Genomic DNA, 19,483 nt, shown 5'->3' with positions numbered 1-19,483 from the left:
AGCTGCATATTATGAGAAATATTGCATACTTCATATACTTTCCCTAATTAATTGTTACATATTTTTTCTTTGGTTTAGTGAGACAAAATCAATTCTGATATTAGGAATGAATTTACAATAATGCTTTATATACGCATTGCTGACAACTGCAAAGATAAAATTGATAGTAATCTGATGCTTGTAATAATTAGTAAAGGCATGTGGACAACGAAAAAATTTAATTTGATAAAATCTTAAAATTTCTGATACATTTTAACTTCTATTCATTTATTAGGTCTAGATAAAAAAGCTAATTTGTATTTTTCTACCAACACAAAGACGAAGGAACTAGGCCTACTAAAGAATGTTGTTGACTCACGTTTTATGATCCCTCGGAAATCAAAAGTACAATTTGGAGCAATTTGTAATGTTGTAATTTTGTAGCACATAATATACACCCTGACATTTTAACGCTGCGCTAATTAATAAAACTATTAACTTGCCCAGCAACAATACACATTGCAGTTGATTACAGCTTGTTTCACGAGTATCACCACAAGCAGCACCAGTGTCGTTCACACGTAAAATTGCTAGCTGTCCGGTATTATTATAGTAAGGTATTTGGTGACATAATTTCTTTGGAATATGGCACACCTTTCTTACATGTGATGAACCTATCTTCTTCCCACTTCCGATAGTTATCTTCGATAGCTTAGAGGTTACTCGATTTCTTACTGTTTATCCAAGGTTAATTCAATTCTTACAGTGTTTTAAAAATATTTAGAATATAATTTATTTCAAAATTTTATCAAAACAGTTTAAAAACTCTACTGCTACATATAATTTTCATAAAATACAATAAAATTATTCTAAACATATTTCGAGGCCTTGATGTCCTATCATCAGTATTGTCCTACTGAGTGGTTATGTCGCATCTCAGTTTTCCCCACCCGTTTCTACTGAGCCCTCTGTAAAGACTAGTGACTGAGCTGTTAAGCTTTTTCCTGAAAATATTTGCTTTATGGAATTGAAAGTCTACATAATATTGTACAAATGTTTAAAATAATTTAAAGAGAAGGGTCTCATTAAGTAAGTAACTATCACATGATTTCCCCCATTTCGATGACCCTGCGACATAACCATGTGGACAGACAGTAGCTGTGTCTCAAAGTCAGCTTGGAAGACTTACAGTCATAGTGTATGTTGTATCTCAGTAACAACCAGACAGATACAAAGTATACTACAATGAAACCTGTTAGAACTGGGAAGGAGACAGAGAGCTGCATTCACTAAAGAGGTCACAGACCGCAACTTTTACTGTGCATAACTCGGAAACTTTTGAGCATTGTGTAATTAATTTATTTTCATATTTTATCTACCTATTGCATTAACTTATTAATTCAGTCTTTTATTATAGTAACATTACTACATCTACTTTGAAAAGTGTAGAAAAAATAATGGAAGAAAGGAATCTTGTGTTAGTCTGTTTTTAATTCAAACTTTTGATATTAAACATGGTCTTTTATGCCACTTAAAATTAAACAGTTAATAAAAGATTTTATTTTAACCACTGTTTTCCTTAGACTTACTCTTACTTGCTTACCAATATAGAGAATAATGATGACTATGCCAAAATCTTGCCATTGGAAAAAAACAATTTTAGAGAAATCTTTTGATGTATACATGAATATTCACATATGATGAAAATTTCAAAATCAATTTTATTTCTATATTTCATAATATGCAATTTCAATTATTTTGCATGCAAAAGACACATTCTATCATAAAACACTTTTTTACTTCAATTGTTATAAGCTTGTTTTGATTTAAACTTTCAGTATTACACATTTTTTTTTAGCAATTTATATAACTACTTATGAAAGCATTTTATTCATCTTTCACTTATACAGAATACGCACACACACTGACACACTGCACATGGTGAAAACAACACTTAAAATATCTTAGCCATATTAATTATAAGAACATTGAGTAGTTCATAGTTAAAGGTGCAGGAAAGTGTTTCTATTATATGGTAGAGATAGAGCATTTGTACAGACCCAGAAACAAAATTTGGGCCATCTGAATTTTCCATGTTCCAGTTATAACATACTGTTGATGCTCTGTAAACACTGAGCCCAAATTTTGTTTCTGGGTCTGTACAAAAAACTGTAGACATTACTGCACATTTTCTAATTCTAACAGAAAGTTATTAAAAATATACGAGATTAACATATGTATGTTTTACATCTTGATTACACAACTTTTAACACTGTATCACTTCGGAATATGTATGATAAGAACTTTCTTGTGTTAAATTTTAACGTACCTTGTTAACATGTTTCGACCTATTTTGGGTCATCTCAGAACTGGTCGTTATTGGTCTTGGTGCCTCTTGTTTCCTGTGAGGGTGTGTTCGTAGTGTACACAACACAAACAAGCTGCATTCCGAAAAATGGTACACAGACTACTCAACATACCAATGAACCAACAGGATTACAACGAAGAACTAAACACAATCAAATACATAGCACAAGAAAACGGATACAACCCCAACATAATAGACAACATAATACGTAAGACAAAACAAAACCACAAAAAACAGAAGAATACAATACAAACACAAGAACACAAAAAATACATCACACTAACATACGAAAACAAAAACACACATAAAATTGCAACCACATTTAAGAAATTAAATTACAACATCGCATACAGAACAAATAACACTCTAAAAAAACATCTCAACACACAAACAACACAAAGAAACAAATACAACCACACAGGTGTATACAAACTCAAATGTAACACCTGCAACAACTTCTACATAGGACAGACAGACAGATCATTTCAAGCACGTTACAAAGAACACATCATAACCATAACAAAATTACAAAACACCTCCACATATGCAGAACACATCACAAATGCCAACCACACCTACAGAGACATCAATACAGACATGGAAATACTCCACATCCAACCAAAAAGCCAGAAATTCAACACACTAGAACAATATGAAATATGTTGTTGTTGTTTTCTAATGCCAGGCATTTGACAATAAAGCATTTGACCTCTTGCACTCCAATATTTTTCAAAGATATTGTCATGACCAACCACTGAAGCACAGATTTTGAGGTGTTCCGAATCCATTTCTTGGTTTGAGTTGCACAATGGACAGTTAGGGGACTGATATATTCCAATTCTATGCAGGTGCTTGGCCAAACAGTTATGGCCTGTTGCCAATCTAAATGCAGCTACAGACGATTTTCGTGGTAAATCGGGAATTAACTGTGGATTTTGATGCAGAGAGTTCCATTTTTTCCCTTGGGATTGTGTTATCAAATTTTGTTTGTTGAAGTCTAAGTATGTAGATTTAATAAATCTTTTCACAGAGTAATATGTAGATTTAGTAACAGGTCTGTAAGTAGCAGTGCTACCCTTCTTTGCTAAAGCATCCGCGTTCTCGTTTCCCAGGATTCCACAATATGAAATATACAGACACACGAAAACACACCCCAACGACATTCTCAACACGTAACTCAATTTCAAAACACATACACTCTTTGACTCTACACTACGAATGCACCCTTACAGAAAACAAGAAGCGCCAAGACCAACAATGACCAGTTCTGAAGATGGCCCAAAATAGGTCGAAACATGTTAACAAGGTACGTTAAAATTTAACACAAGAAAGTTCTTATCATACATATTCCGAACTGTATATTTTAGTTGAAATATTCTTTATGAAATACAGAATCCATTGCCTTCCATCACTTTCCCCTTTTTTAAGCCCGCCTTTGATATGTTTGATTCAACAATGAGTATTGTTGAGGTTCTGAATAATATCGTGGCATTAATTACATTAAAGAACCGGGACTCAGCAGCACTTTATTACTCCACATCAAGTCAATGATCAGACGTCATAAGCCACTTCTAGGCATTGAGTCAAATTTCTTATTAATAACTATGACCTGAATATTCATTTCAAAGACTTTGCAGAATAAAGGTTTCACTCATAAGTGTAAGGGCAGAAATGATTTTCTTTTGCTAATAATAATATACCGGTACCTAATATGCGTTGATGTAAATTATTTAGTAGTAATATATATTGCCTAGGCACTTGAAAGTTCTCCATTTGCCCAGTATAATTTAAGTCCGAATCCAGAAGATTTGACGTCAAAACTGGACATTTTCGTAAATATTCTTCATTCATCAAAGAGTTTTCGTTACACAGGATGCATTTTGGTGAACAAAAAATTCCAATTTTAGTCATGTGCTGCCAAACAGTCATGGCCAGTTAGCATTCGAAATTTTGCTACTATATCATGTCGAGGAGAATGAGGTATAGGGTAAACATTGGTAATTTCGTGATAATTTCATGAAAACCAATTTAAAATGCAAATGTGTAAATATATCCTTATTCCGATTTTTTCATCTAAAAGACGATAACTTGCTGTACAAATCTGGAGACATAAAAGATTAGATACGTTGTTGAATATGTGCCAAAAACCACTTTTACTACTTAAGCTGAAAGGTTGGTTATTTCGTGATGACCTTGGTAATTTCGTGATATTGCATTGATAATTTCGTGAGAGGTAGAAGAATTGTGGAAAAATTCATTAAAGTCAAATTAAATTCTCATTTATTGTTACAAGACTTCAAACATAGTAATTCCGTCTAATATTCATAGCAAGAAAACATAGAAATACATATCAATACATAATAAGAATGAAATCAAAGTAAAAATTGAAATTGAAAAGGGATCTTCTTTGCCCTGAAAGGGTGAACACTTTTATTACGGACTTTACTATAGCCTATATTACTAGGGTAACTGCAAAAGTAATGCATAACGTTTGTTTAAAAATTATATTTTTATCCTGCAGCTGTGCTATTTTCACAGAATGTAGATGTATCATTAAGGAACAAAATGTCACTTTTCCACATAATCCCCGTCCCTTTCAACTGCCTTACGTAACCTAGGAATGAGGGCCTGTAGACCAGCAAGGTAAAAGTCTGGACCAACACGTCTGAGACACTCTTTAGCAGCGTGCACAAGGGAGTCATCTTCTAACCTCGTTCTGCGAAGGGATCCTTCAGTTTACTAAAGAGATGGTAATTGCACGGTGCCAGTTCAGGACTGTAAGGCGGATGTTTCAGTGTTGTCTATCCGAATTTTCTGACCTGGTCTGTGGTCTTGTGACTGACATATGGCTGTGCGTTGTCGTGCAATAGCAGAACATCCTGCTTCTCCCGATGTCGTCGAACACAACTCAGTCGAACTTGAAGTTTCTTGAAAGTTGCAACATACCCGTCAGAATTAATGGTGGTTCCGTGTGGCATGATGTCCACAAGCAAGAGTCCTTCTGAATCGACAAACACGGTAGCCATAACGTTTCCTGCCGAAGGTGTACTTTTGAATTTCTATTTCTTTGGTGAATTTGCATGATGCCACTCCATTGTCTGCCTCTGTCTCCAGTCCAAAATGGTGGAGCCATGTTCCATCTTCTGTCACAATTCTTGCAAGTAAGTCATCTAGCACTTATCATTGACACTTAGCATGATAACAAATCAAACAGAAGCTACACGGAACCCATTGCGTCTCCCTTTTCTTTTTTGTTATCACATCTTGTCTTCAGATTTCTAAAATTCCTATTGTAATACATTTTATACTATTTTAAAAATTGTAACACTTAATGCTCAACAAAATTTCGCCTCAAACAGCTAAGATTTCCACCAGTAAAGCTAAGCCTATACGGCGACTACAGATGTATCTAAAATTCCAAAAACATTTCCTAAAATTTCATGAAGATACAATAAATCTTTGTACCAAATATCATATGCTTACCTTTAGTAATAAGCCTGTAATGTAATTACAAACATCCACAAAATTTGTACGCCTGAGAAGTCAACGCAAACTTGCTCTCTCCAAACATAAAAGCTCACTGAAGCAACTACAATAGTCACACAAAGCTTAGCTGTATGTTTCTGGAAACTGGACAACATATGCAATCCCTTGGCGGAAATTTGGATCTCGTAACACCATTGGTTAGTTCACAAAAGAGCAAAGAAAAAGTATCACGAAATAACCACTGCCACGAAATTGCCAATGTTTACCCTATATTCAATACCTGAACATGTTTTTTTCTTTTCTGAATGACTTCACTGTTCCTGTCTTCAGTATGTGAAATATAATAAAGCGATGAGAATTTCCGAAGACATGTGTCCGAAATTGTTACATAAATATTACATGGTAATACTCAGGGTCATTTCACTGGTGATCATTATTTCCTTCGTCATTTAAAACAGCACTCTGTTCACGAAAATAACAGCATTCTGGTTCATGACAACGTCCATTTCGAGTCCTGTATTTATGTACTTTCCATCATGAAGGGATTGCTAGACAACTTTATTTCCTTAAGGGGTTAGTTACAGCTTACAGTGGTAAAATTTTTGGAAATATTCAACATTTTTTCCTCCAGTACTGTATCTTGTGCAGTAATGAAAATTGGTATGTGTAAAACACTGTCCTCCTGCTATATGAAAAAAATATATATATATTTTTACGATTCAAAAAAAAAATTATTTATACATATATTTCAAAATTCATAATGGTAGTAGTTCATTGTGCAGTGATGAAGTGTTTCCCTTATAACTCACGAACTTGTTAACGTTTTCATGTTCTCTCTCTTTTATTTTATTGCTGAAACTCATATTTACAATATCATGCTCTTTCAACTACATTCTTCAATAAATAATATTTTTTTTTTATTTTGTGTTAGAAGAAAATACTGATATTTGACCTTTTTTAAAATGAATTTAATTTTTATCAGACAATCTATCAAAGATGGAAAAGTTATCTTGCATCATATTGTAGATATGACATGCATAAATACACACAAAACATTCATCACTGCACAGTGAACTGAATTTTGAAAAAAAAAAAAAATGTAAATAATTTTTTGTAATCATAAAAATATTTTTTTCATATAACAGGACAGTGTTTTACTTACTTACTTACAAATGGCTTTTAAGGAACCCGAAGGTTCATTGCCGCCCTCACATAAGCCCGCCATCGGTCCCTATCCTGTGCAAGATTAATCCAGTCTCTATCATCACACCCCACCTCCCTCAAATCCATTTTAATATTATCCTCCCATCTACGTCTCGGCCTCCCCAAAGGTCTTTTTCCCTCCAGTCTCCCAACTAATACTCTATGTGCATTTCTGGATTTGCCCATATGTGCTACATGCCCTGCCCATCTCAAACGTCTGGATTTTAAGTTCCTAATTATGTCAGGTGAAGAATACAATGCGTGCAGTTCTGTGTTGTGTAACTTTCTCCATTCTCCTGTAACTTCATCCCGCTTAGCCCCAAATATTTTCCTAAGAACCTTATTCTCAAACACCTTTAACCTATGTTCCTCTCTCAGAGTGAGAGTCCAAGTTTCACAACCATACAGAACAACCGGTAATATAACTGTTTTATAAATTCTAATTTTCAGATTTTTGGACAGCAAACTGGGTAATAAGAGCTTCTCAACCGAATAATAACACGCATTTCCCATATTTATTCTGCGTTTAATTTCCTCCCGAGTGTCATTTATATTTGTTACTGTTGCTCCAAGATATTTGAATTTTTCCACCTCTTCGAAGGATAAATCTCCAATTTTTATATTTCCATTTCGTACAATATTCTGATCACGAGACATAATCATATACTTTGTCTTTTTGGGATTTACTTCCAAACCAATCGCTTTACTTGCTTCAAGTAAAATTTCCGTGTTTTCCCTAATCGTTTGTGTATTTTCTCCTAACATATTCACGTCATCTGCATAGACAAGAAGCTGATGTAACCCGTTCAATTCCAAACCCTGCCTGTTATCCTGAACTTTCCTAATAGCATATTCTAGAGCTAATTTTCATTATTGTACAAGATACAGTAATGGAGGAAAAAAATGTTGAATATTTCCAAAATTTTACTGCTGTAAGGTGTACCTAACCCCTTAAAGAAACATGCATTATAATGTGATTGAGTGATTCAGTGTACTGCTTGTCAGATGTGTTTGTTTTAATCTGAAAATGTTTCCTTTCATAGGCGAAGTTCTGTGGATTACGTCTTAATCTTGGATGAAACCAATGATAGCCACTTACAAAAGCTTCATCAAGAAATAAAAAATTTTGAGAACTATAAGAAACAAAATCAAGATTACTTGAAGAAGTTAGTAACATGGACATAAAAATGTGCTTTTCGTAAGACTGAATTAAAAGTTCAAATCGTGTAAATAGTCGGTATTTATATATACAGATCTTAAAGATGTACAAAATTTTACAAATGTTGATGATATCGAAGTTAAGGTTAAAAAAAGACTGACAGACATTTGCATACTGTGAGGAAGAAAGTTGTTCACGCCTACAGACATTTTTGCTGTGGGATGCTCAGTGAGTGACACTTGTGGCCCTCAAGGATCAGCAGTGGATGCTACCACTACCTTATTAGTATGCAACTCGAAAGTGAGAGAAGATGCTCAGCCGATCTCACAAAACTGTACTGGGATGCAAGATTCAAGCTGGGCCAGGAGCTCAAAAAGATGGCCATTAGAAGAAGAAAAGAAGGTGAAGAAATTTGTACAGAATATGTACGGTAACTTACAAAGGTAAGTTATATTTTTCATATAATATGAAACATTATAGTTGTAATTTATTTATGGGACCTTATGGATTCTTGCACTTCGGGACATTATATCTCATGTGTAATACTTTTGTTATATTCAGTATGAAGTCGGGTTTTCAAATGTTTGGAATCTCTCATAGTTACAGTGCATTATTCAAGTTCCTCACACAATAGTTAACCTATTATTTTTGTCCTAATATTGTAATGTGGTGTCCATGTGTCTTGTCCTCGCAAAAAAATAGAATGTGTCTGTGTGGAAGAAATTTGTTATTTATTGCGGAATTACGAAATAATCAATATGTAAATAATTTTTAAATGCATTAAGTATTTACGAGGGCTTCTCAACAAAATCTGATTGTGATTTTTTACATTATAACTTGTGATTTCTTTACATCATAACTATAGGGGGCGGATGTTGATGACCTAAAAATGTACTTAAAATAATCAATGAAATGCCCTTAATTAATGGGAAAATGACACGAAATTAAAAGAAAATATTTAAATATTAGTACTCGCACCACAACTTCTTAAAAACCAGTCACCTTGTTTCAATGACTGCCCTGCAAATGTCAGAGAGAGGAGGCAACTTCCTGGAATTTGACTAAGATAAAGGAAAAGAGCATGCAACAAATTGAAAGTTTTAACGGAAAACTATAGATATAATGAAGGTTTACAATGTGTTTCAATCGGGTGGTCCATGTCAATGCCTTCATTCTCCGTCTCCTCCTCCTTCCTCTCTTCACTTTCAACACCTTCACCTTCAACATGGGGAGTGTAAATGATAAAACAAATTGTGGGCGCAGTGTGCATTCTTGCAATCTTTGTGTTGAAAATACTGTCTACTGTAATAAATCCCTTCCGAACCATATTTGGGACACAACATCCTATTGTCCAGGAAACGGTGAAAGTTTCCCCCCTTCCAAACATGAATTCTAAAGACACTCTTACCAACAAAAGAACAGTAGCGGTCAAAGCCCTTACTTAAACTAAGCTGTTGTCAAGCATTTTATATTACTTGTGTTGTGTAAGGTAAGCCTTCAGTGAAATGAGGAATGGACTTAGAGTTTATTTCAAACTATAAAACTCAAACTTCATTGTTATTCACTTATGCAGTAGGTAATTACTAATAAGGCCTACTACTGATCTGGTTGCTTAGAAAAACAAATTTAACAGGCTTATATGTAAAGAAGGAAGTAAAGCGCATTCAAAATGATCTAAAAGTTATTCAAAATATTTAAAAATGACAAAAAATGCTGAAAAAATGTAAAAATGATATATTAGTTAAAAAACGTCAAAAAAATGCAAAAAAAAAATGCAATATAAGAAATTAATTTTTTACGTTGATATGAACATGGAAAAGATTTCTACATTAATAGGCATTGTCCTAATGTGAAAAATAAGAAGATGACTTTTCATCAACATCCTCCCCCTAATCATAACTTTATTGACGGTGATTTTGACCATATTCCATCCATAGTAGTCCTCTATGGTGATAGAGTTCTTATAGCATTTTTTACATTTTTTAAACATATGTTGGTAATCATTTTTTTAACAAATCCTTGAAAATCACTTTCTCTATCTTCATCACCTATTTTGAACATTGCAAAAGCTTGCGACACAGGCCTATTTTTAGGTTAGAGAATAGGATAGACAACATGAAGCAAGGTCTGGGCTGTAAGAGGGATGGGTAACATTTCTGAAATTTGAGTTAGGTATTCAACAGTAGTATTAGAAGTTGGGACTATGGTGCAAATTGCAAATTGAATTAATTCAAATGTGTGTCACATTAAGGTACATAGCATCATCATCTGTCCTGGATTCCTAATGACAGAATCTGGAAACCCTGTCTATTCACATGTTCTAGTTCATATAAAATTATATACGATGGCTGTTCATAAAGTAACTTCCATTTTCATATAGAGCAAGCAGTTATCAGCATAGTGACGCCATCTTTGCAGTGAATGTTGCATGATTCAGTTTCCTTCGAGCAGTGGTATAGAGAGAATTGTCCTGCTGTTACTCGCAGTGCTACACGTGTTCAAAATGTGTGCTCTAATTGAGAATCCTGCCAGCTGTGAGATGCACTCGGTGATACAATTTCTTGTGGCAAAAACTGTGAAGTACTGAAATCCATCATGTTGCACTCTGGAGTGGGTTTTTTGCATGACGATGCACGCCAGTGTACTGTGTCTGAACTGCAAAATTTCAACTGGGAAGTGTTTGGTCATTCTCCATACAGCCCTGATTTGGAGCCTAGTGATTACCATCTTTTCATGTATATGAAGAATGGTTTACATTGCAGTGCTTTTATGATGGCGAAGAGTTGCAGTCCAGCGTTGTAGGTTGGCTTCAGTCACAGGCAGGAAACTTTTGTGATTGCTATATTCAAAGTCTCGTCAAATGCTATGACAGGTGTCTCAATTTAACCGAAAACTATGTAGAAAAATAAATCAAAGTTTGTAGTTTCAAATTGTAAACAAATCCTGTAATACTGTAATTTTTATTACAGTAAAATGTAAGTTACTTTATGAACAACCCTTGTAAAATAATTCCCACCAATGTTTGTGTTAATGAGACATGGTACTTGAATAGAACTGAAACTAGGAAAATAGGAACCACAGAAATGAAGTTTGTAAGCTTTTGCAGAATATTTCTGTGTCTACTACTAACCATTCCATTATTTTGTTACCATTGCAATTCTGTAGAAAAAAGTTAAAATATTGTGAGTGTAAGGAATAAAAATGAGAACACAGACACATTCAAGGAAATATTACAGTGTGTTCCACAGATGGCTTGTGTCAAATATTACAATTCTGAGAACTGAAGTGTGAAGTAACAATACATTAATTTACCAAGTAGAACTGGAAGCTCATGTGAACTTGTACTTAAATTTCTATGGGATATACAGAGTGAAAAAAAAAATACCATTCAATATTTTGAAAATGTGGTAGTAAGTATTCATCATTTCATTCATAGAAATGCATCCTTCTGCCCTATGTCTTAGGAACTCACACTTTGTTGTTCTTTTGTGTACTGCATTTCCAACCTGATACTGTATAATCAATAAGAAACACATTAAAAGTTATGCTGTTCTTACAAAATCAATTGCAAAGCCCTTGTTTCGTACAAAATTTGATTTTAGGACTAATTTTTATTGGCCTTTTTTTCTTGTTTTGATGAATACTCTCAGAATATTGACTGTTTCACATTGAGCACCTTCTATGATGATGAACAAATACTCACATTTCGGAAAATGTTAATTTTAGGTTTTAGAGGTCCATTATTAGGCTTTGTTTTCATATTTTGATGACTACTGTCACCTCTCAGAATATTGAATGCTTTTGTTTTATTGGAAATCACATTGAGCATCTTAAATGATATTGATTAATAAGTACTTATACCTCGAAAGGTATTACTTTTAGGAAGCATGTTTATTAGACTTTTTTTTGTCTTGTTTGGATGACCTCTCAAAATATTTATTTTTTTTTAACATCCTGTATACTGGCTTCCAAATTTATATATACACATTTCATACAGACAGTCTAATCTTTCGGAATAAGATATATTATTTTCTTCGTGTAATCTTTTTTTCAATATTTCTCTTATCTTGCTATTGATTCAAACAAGACTGTAAATGAAGAATTTTTCATATGAAAAGAAACGAGGTCATATGGCGTACTGATTTTGCAGCATATCTTGTCAATCATTATTCTTCACTTATCATCATGTTACTAGGATAATTACAGGTGTCCTTAGTAGCAGAATTCCAGAAATGTCTTATTTGACTGTATCTGGAAGCATTTCTCTTTCTTTGATTCGGAAGTACAATCTTAATTCAATTGCGAGGCAAGTACTGTAGGATTTATATGTGGATATCTGATTTATCAGGTAAATAATTTTACTACGTGAAATCTGAATGAAACACAGTTCTGCAGCTATATAGAAACTCAAGTAGCTGTTTTATTTTGTTTTAAAAACACAAGTTAGAATTTTTTCTGAACAGTTTAAGAAATTTTCACATTACTAGGGGCCTGAACTTTTCGTGGAATGAAACTCCTTATTTTACTGCTATAGTGCTTCTATTTCGTTGGATATTTCGTGAAATAAAAAGCCATTTTAACGCACATTTCTCATCATATTTTATTATTTATGATGCATACTAATCATCTATCATTATACTTTCACTATGTGCTTGAGTTCGATGGAATTGTATAATCATTTTTGTTTTATTTATGTTCGACTTTCAGATCTATTGTTTTATCTATGGATTTAACTTCTTTATAAACTTCTTTAGCTGATGTTAGTGAACTCTGGAAATTGTTACTAAATCATCCACATAAGGCATGATTTGCGATTATTTATATGCTGTTGTATTTTTAACATCTGAATCATTTTGTCTTATAATATATTCTAAACAAAGGAAGATTGAATGAAAGTGGAGCCAGTCCATCACCTTGTTTTAAATTTATGATGCATATTTGCTTAAAATTTTACACACAATGAAAATATAACATTCTTATCAGTATGTACAAGCGTTGTTCAACAAGTTTTGCCTGGGCTGTAACTCGTTTATTGATTGATGAATGTGAAAGATGTTACACTCAAAAGAAAGTTTGAAATGTCCTCTTTCCGAGGAGTATATCATTTTTCAATACAGTCCTCACCAGTGTTGTTGCACTTCTGCTATCGATGCACTAGTTTTTTCATGCCATCAGAGAAGATCACCAACAATGCACAGCATTGGTGACTTTGCCAGACTAAACGCCTATCCATGGAATATAGGCAACCAATCTCCCCTCGTCCTTACAAGATCAAGGCACTGCCATCAGCTGGCAAAGTCATGGTCACCATCTTTTGGGACTGATGATGTGGTACTGGCTGAATTTCTGGAATGTGGCGCAACTGTCAGTTGAGCGCACTATGTGCAGATGCTGAAGAAATTGTGTATTTGTCTGCGTAGAGTTCATCCAGAGAAAAGTGTGGTCATTCAACATGACGACACTTGGCCCCACACAAGTCAGGAGACAACTGCCACATTGGAGAAGCTGTAGTTCCAGAATGTTTTGCCTCATCCACCTTACAGCCCAGACTTGGCACCATGTGACTTGTGGCTTTTTCCGAAGTTTAAGGAAGATCTGCAAAGCATATGCTTCGCATCTAATGAAGAGGTCACCAATGCAGGGTGTTGCTGCTGCTGCTGCCATCAACAGGCAGCCTCATTCTTCAACGATGGCATGCAGAAACTAGTGCACTGATGGCGGAAGTATATCAACACTGTGGGGACTGTATCGAAAAATGATGTATTCTTCTGTAAGGGGACATTTCAAACTTTCTTTTGAGTGTAACATCTTTCACTTTAATCAATTAATGAACGAGTTAAGCCCAGGAGGCAAAACGTATTCAACAAACCTCTTATTTTAATTCATGCAGGTTGTAAAATGAGATTTTCAGACACAGAGAGTTTCTACCAAGCAGCAGAAAAATTAACTATCATAGTAACCCTGGACAAACAATGATTCTGAATGGAAGTTTTAAACCATCTACAGAATGGGGCAAAAAGAGAATAATGACTAGAACTGCACTGAATCACGTTTCTTGGGGAAGTAATTTTCATCATGAAGGGATTTTATTTCGTGCAAACCAACAATTCTCGGCTTTATTTCGTTCAGTTATGATGCATATCTAAAAGTTGGAATACCGCTAAAAATGACTTTTGGAATGTTTTTACATTTATCGTTGTTACGAAAAAATCAGGTTCCTATGTATTACTGATAGGGCTAATCATTTTTATTTCGTTCTATTAGTGCCATTTATTTTTGAATTTGTTATTTAATTATTCTTGTAATCCTGACATTTGCGTTAGAGTTAAAGAAAACCTTGGAAGAAACCAACCATGCATTCAACCTAAGTAGGATTCGAACTCAGCCCTGAGCTCAACCTCAGAGCAGGGGTCCCATCTGTTATCCCTAGACCATATCGGTGGCCCTGTGGTGCTAATGACGTATAATGTAGCAATAATTAGGCTGTGGTATGATGAACATAAATTAAAAGCCATTTTGAAAAAACCTACTCTGCAATTATTTTCTCCATTGTTGGTATCTTTTGGAGGTCTGAAAGCATGGTGTTACAGCTGGCGCCAGCGTTTTTGGAATGTGTCCTAGATATATAGTGCCTAGTTTGTGAGCATGTTGCTATTGCAGCTGAGAATGGTATCACTTCCTATACACGTCACATCAGCCATTTGCCAAACACATTTGTCAGACTGACTGCAGAAAATGTAAAACACTCGCACTTAACTTTCCCATTACTTACTTCACACGCCAAAAACTGTGACGCAGACTGTAAAATAAAAATTTGAAGCAGTTTATTTGCAGAATAATGCTGGATAATTCGTAAGCTCTTTGTAATGTAATAAACAGGTTCATCAGTTTATTTTGTGTACATTCTCACCTTTTGCCAGTGTTGAAAGAACATTTTCTCCAATTTCTTCGCCCAATTTGGTCTCTGAGATATCCTGTGTCTCTACTTTTCATTGCAGTTTTCTCTTTTTATTCTTTCTGACAGTACTGAATAAACACACTCACGAGACCATTGCTGGAAGAACTGCGTCATTCGGTTCCTTGTTACTGTTTCTGCTATATTTTTCCTTTAATTGTGACTGATAAATTTGCTCTTTATCATTCATGTTTCCATCCTGTTCACTGATTTCTACGAAATTTTTAATCTTGCTGCATCTCAGTATGTATAACATCCTTCCTGAAATAATGTTGTTGTTTTTTTTTTTTATGTTCTCAGACAGTTGGGTATTGGCTTCTATCACCAATCACCTTTATTTGCTAATAAATTCCAGGGAGGGTGAACACTTCTGAATTAATTTTTTTGCTCTAATATTCATCATGATTAATTTTCTGACATCTTCGCTGTTTTTCTCAGCTTGCATTATATGGTTTTCATATATAACAACAGAGGTATTCTTTGTGGATCACTCATATTAATTTGATGTTATTTTTGTACCTATAGATATGATGTACTTGCATATTACTCATCTATACATAGTGCTGAAGTTAATGTAATGTATCATCTGATAATTTTCAAAATGTAAATATTCACACTGTCTCTAAATAATTCCTTTAAGAAGAGACACTTATTTTTGTGATGTTATAAAGCCATACAAAAAGGTACAAATGATTTTATGTTTTTACGTATGAACTGCTCAGAAAATCGGGAACACTTATTTGAAATCATTTCAGAATTATAGAAATAGTTTCAAGAAATGGCGAAAATATACGTAGTCTATATTACATTTATGTACAATAAAAAGTGTATAAATTTTTGCAGTTTGCAATTTTAAAGCAGTGGTATAACAACCATGAGGATAACAGTTTGATAGCAGTTATTCATTTTTATATTATTTATATACATGCTTCTTCATGTCTAACTTGCAACATACAGAATATCTTAATTCTTGATAATCCATGTTGAATCTTTCATACACTACTTTTGGCCTTCTATGCCCAAGGTTGCGGGTTTGATCCCGGGCCAGGTCGATGGCATTTAAGTGTGCTTAAATGCGACAGGCTCATGTCAGTAGATTTACTGGCATGTAAAAGAACTCCTGTGGGACAAAATTCCGGCACATCCGGCGACGCTGATATAACCTCTGCAGTTGCAAGCGTCGTTAAATAAAACATAACATTAACATTACACTACTTTTAACACTTGAATATATATAATTGATTAAATGGCGATCTTACTCGTGTTAATTGTGTAAGCATGTGTGGCTTACAGCTGGGCGATCTTACTCGTGTTAATTGTGTAAGCATGTGGGCTTACAGTTGAAGTTCGAGATGACGCCGAGATCTAGCAGGCTCTGAGGATTGTGTGAAGAAACGCCGAAACAGCTGTAAGCCACACATGCTTACAAATTAACACGAGTAAGATCGCCATTTAATCAATTATATATCTTAATTCTGTCTGGCTGTGAAACCAGGTGGGCCCGGTTCTCTTCCCGGTCGGGTCAAGTTACCCAGTTGAGGTTTTTTCCGGGGTTTTCCCTCAACCCAATCTGAGCACATGCTGGGTAACTTTCGGTGCTGGATCCCAGACTCATTTCACCAACATTATCACCTTCACCTCAGTCAGACGCTAAATAACCTAAGATGTTGATAAAGCATCGTAAAATAACCTACTACTTAATTCTGTCTTTAGAAATGTTTCACACTTACTCTGTACGGTTCAAGTTGAATTATGAAAATGCGAGTACAGTAAAACTACAGTCTAGTATATATAGTCATGAAGCTCAATACATAGTAAATATGCATCCATAGATAGTTGCTAATCACTAGGATTGCTAATATCGCCTCATTACAGACAATGTGAAATAGTACCGGCACAGTCTATTGTTCCTAGCACCCTCACAACTCTAGCTTCGTGACTGTATATACTAGACTGTGGTAAAATCTTGGATTACAAGCATAATTCACTTGCATATGAAAGCAACTTTCTCCATTAAAAAACAATGAAAACTCAGATTAGTTCGTTTCACAATCGTTTATTCATATAATTTAGGTAAAATTCAATACAATAGTGCTACACAAATTACTTTACTTTATTTTGTTTTTGAGTGTCTTTCACCTGTTTCATTGCTTATTAAACTTCTTGAACATTTAAAGAAAATATTTTCACCATCACTAACAGAATCACTTCTGACTGCTTGACTGACTGGAATCTTTTGCTTTGACTAAGAACCTATCCAACAACACCTGCTTTTGTCTCGTTTTGAGAATTTTGCGGAAATGTGACATTGCGTTGTCATTAAACAGATTTATTGCACGCACTGCTACAACCTTATCAGGGTGATGAATTTGAACAAAATTTTGTACTCCTTTCGACTTTTTACACACCTCTTTAATTTCATTTGAAGCAAGAAATTCGTCCACTCTTTTCTCCTCTTCCTCCTTAGGCGAGATCCCCTCCATTGCCTTTTGCTGTTGCTCGCAAGCAAAGCAAGTTACGTACAAATCGTGTTGCAAGACATTGCTCGTTTATCAAACAAAAATGTTTCCTGATTGTTCGCTCGTTTTGCAAAACACTCGCAAATCAAGTTGCTCATAATTCAAGGTTTTACTGTACATGATATGAATTCAAAGTAGGTAGAAATCTGGTCTCTATAATGGAAGAAAGAGTGTCTCATGTCTATAGCTACAATGTATGCATGCTGGAACAAACTGTTTGTGTCAAGATGCTGAACAAGACTTGAGGATGGTCTTTTAGGACATCTGATTTGTTTACATCGTCATATCAATAATGTGCAAAAAATGTATTCATTGTTGTCGCGAATTCATTCATTGCTATGAGTACACTAGAACAACATATTTGAATGTGTTATTGTTGAAAGGAACTAAGTCCACTTTTTAAAGTTTTGAGATAATCGAAAAATACTGTTTTGTGGATAATCTATCGAAGATTAAACCAACATATATTGTACATCTAAATGAGGGGTTGGAAAGCAATGGTGGATCATTAATGTTTAGGTGAGGGGTTTGGACTTTTTCCATTTCTGGTTGTCACAATCAAAAAATTAAGACAACGTTTCGAAGGGTGGTTCTCCCTTCATCTTCAGGTTGAAGGAAGGACTGATCGATGACTGATGTATGACTGAATATCTGTATGTAACGATCCCAACAGTAGGTTTTTTGCTTTTCTCCTTCCTTCCACCTGAAGACGAAGGGAGAACCACCCTTCGAAACATTGTGACAACCAGCAATGGAAAAAGTCCAAACCCCTCACCTAAACATATATTGTACACATAAAACATATGTGTGCAATATATGTTGGTTCAATCTTCGATAGATTATCCACAAAACAGTATTTTTCGATTATCTCAAAACTTAAAAAAATGGACTTAGTTCCTTTCAACAATAACTGATTCATTTGATCTAAAATCTTTTGACCTGGTATTTGTTTCTTGTGATGTTACTGTGTTCCTATAGAAATCCATTGTATCACCATCAAAACACTGCCAGAATATCCACAAAAAACAAAAAAATAAAATAATGGATTCCATGATCATTCATAGTGGTAGAGTGATGACAATGCTTATAATTAAGTAGAGTTGATGGATTCATACCTGATGGGATGATGATATTTAAAAGCATTAAAAATGTTCAGCATGGCTACCTCAGAAAAGAAGAAAAGCGAAGCCTGAGATGAACTTCAGATGAAATTTACTGGCTATTTCTCGCATCAAAAATTTAACTGCTAGTCACCATTTGTGCCTGCCATCCTCTTATGAGAGGTTATGAATTCCACTTTACGGGTACCCCCTGCTCAGACATAAAATTCAACACTGCCAGACTAGCAGAACTCACGATGATCTTCACTAGCCATGTCTAGCAACACTGAAAGCAACACTTTATCAGCCTGTCTTAAAATCATTATTGGTACTGCAGTACGAACCTGATATAAGTGTTCCAAATAGCAAGGTAGTTCTGTTTGTGTATAAATTTTCAAAGATGTTTTCGATCTGTGTTGTGGATGAGCCCAGTGTTTGTTGATGCATTCACTTTTGCCAGATTATCTGGTTGTATTTCAAAGTTGTTTTCATGATTTTAAATAAGTGGTCTTGTTTTCTCTGCTTGAGTAATGTATATTTCAGAAAAAGACAACTTTTGTTACAACATGTATATTATTTTATGAGTGTAAATATGTATGTATGTTTTTGCATGAATTTGTGTGGTTATTTTATTATAAAATAAATACAGTGTGATGAAAACTGTAAAAATACATGTTTTACACATATTTTGAAATTGTTTTGTTACCTCTTTTT

At 34.5% G+C, this 19,483-nt stretch overlaps 2 protein-coding genes across 7 annotated transcripts in view; both read left to right on the top strand.

The window, feature by feature from the left end:
* LOC138702941 (uncharacterized) overlaps nt 1-19,456 on the top strand; it is a 257,644-nt gene extending 238,188 nt beyond the window's left edge. For all 6 annotated transcript variants that reach the window (XM_069830361.1, XM_069830356.1, XM_069830357.1 and 3 more), the window contains one exon: nt 8,080-19,456. In XM_069830361.1, the coding sequence (XP_069686462.1) occupies nt 8,080-8,221 (142 nt within the window). In that variant the 3' untranslated portion in view covers nt 8,222-19,456. The remainder of the gene's footprint in view (nt 1-8,079) is intronic.
* LOC138702940 (uncharacterized) overlaps nt 8,505-19,483 on the top strand; it is a 290,852-nt gene continuing 279,873 nt past the window's right edge. The window contains exon 1 of the mRNA XM_069830353.1: nt 8,505-8,638. Within this exon, the coding sequence (XP_069686454.1) occupies nt 8,538-8,638 (101 nt within the window). The 5' untranslated portion in view covers nt 8,505-8,537. The remainder of the gene's footprint in view (nt 8,639-19,483) is intronic.

This window comes from Periplaneta americana, chromosome 7 (genome assembly GCF_040183065.1).
Source record: "Periplaneta americana isolate PAMFEO1 chromosome 7, P.americana_PAMFEO1_priV1, whole genome shotgun sequence".
Lineage (NCBI taxonomy): Eukaryota > Metazoa > Arthropoda > Insecta > Blattodea > Blattidae > Periplaneta > Periplaneta americana.
This window is presented reverse-complemented; position numbering and strand designations above follow the sequence as displayed.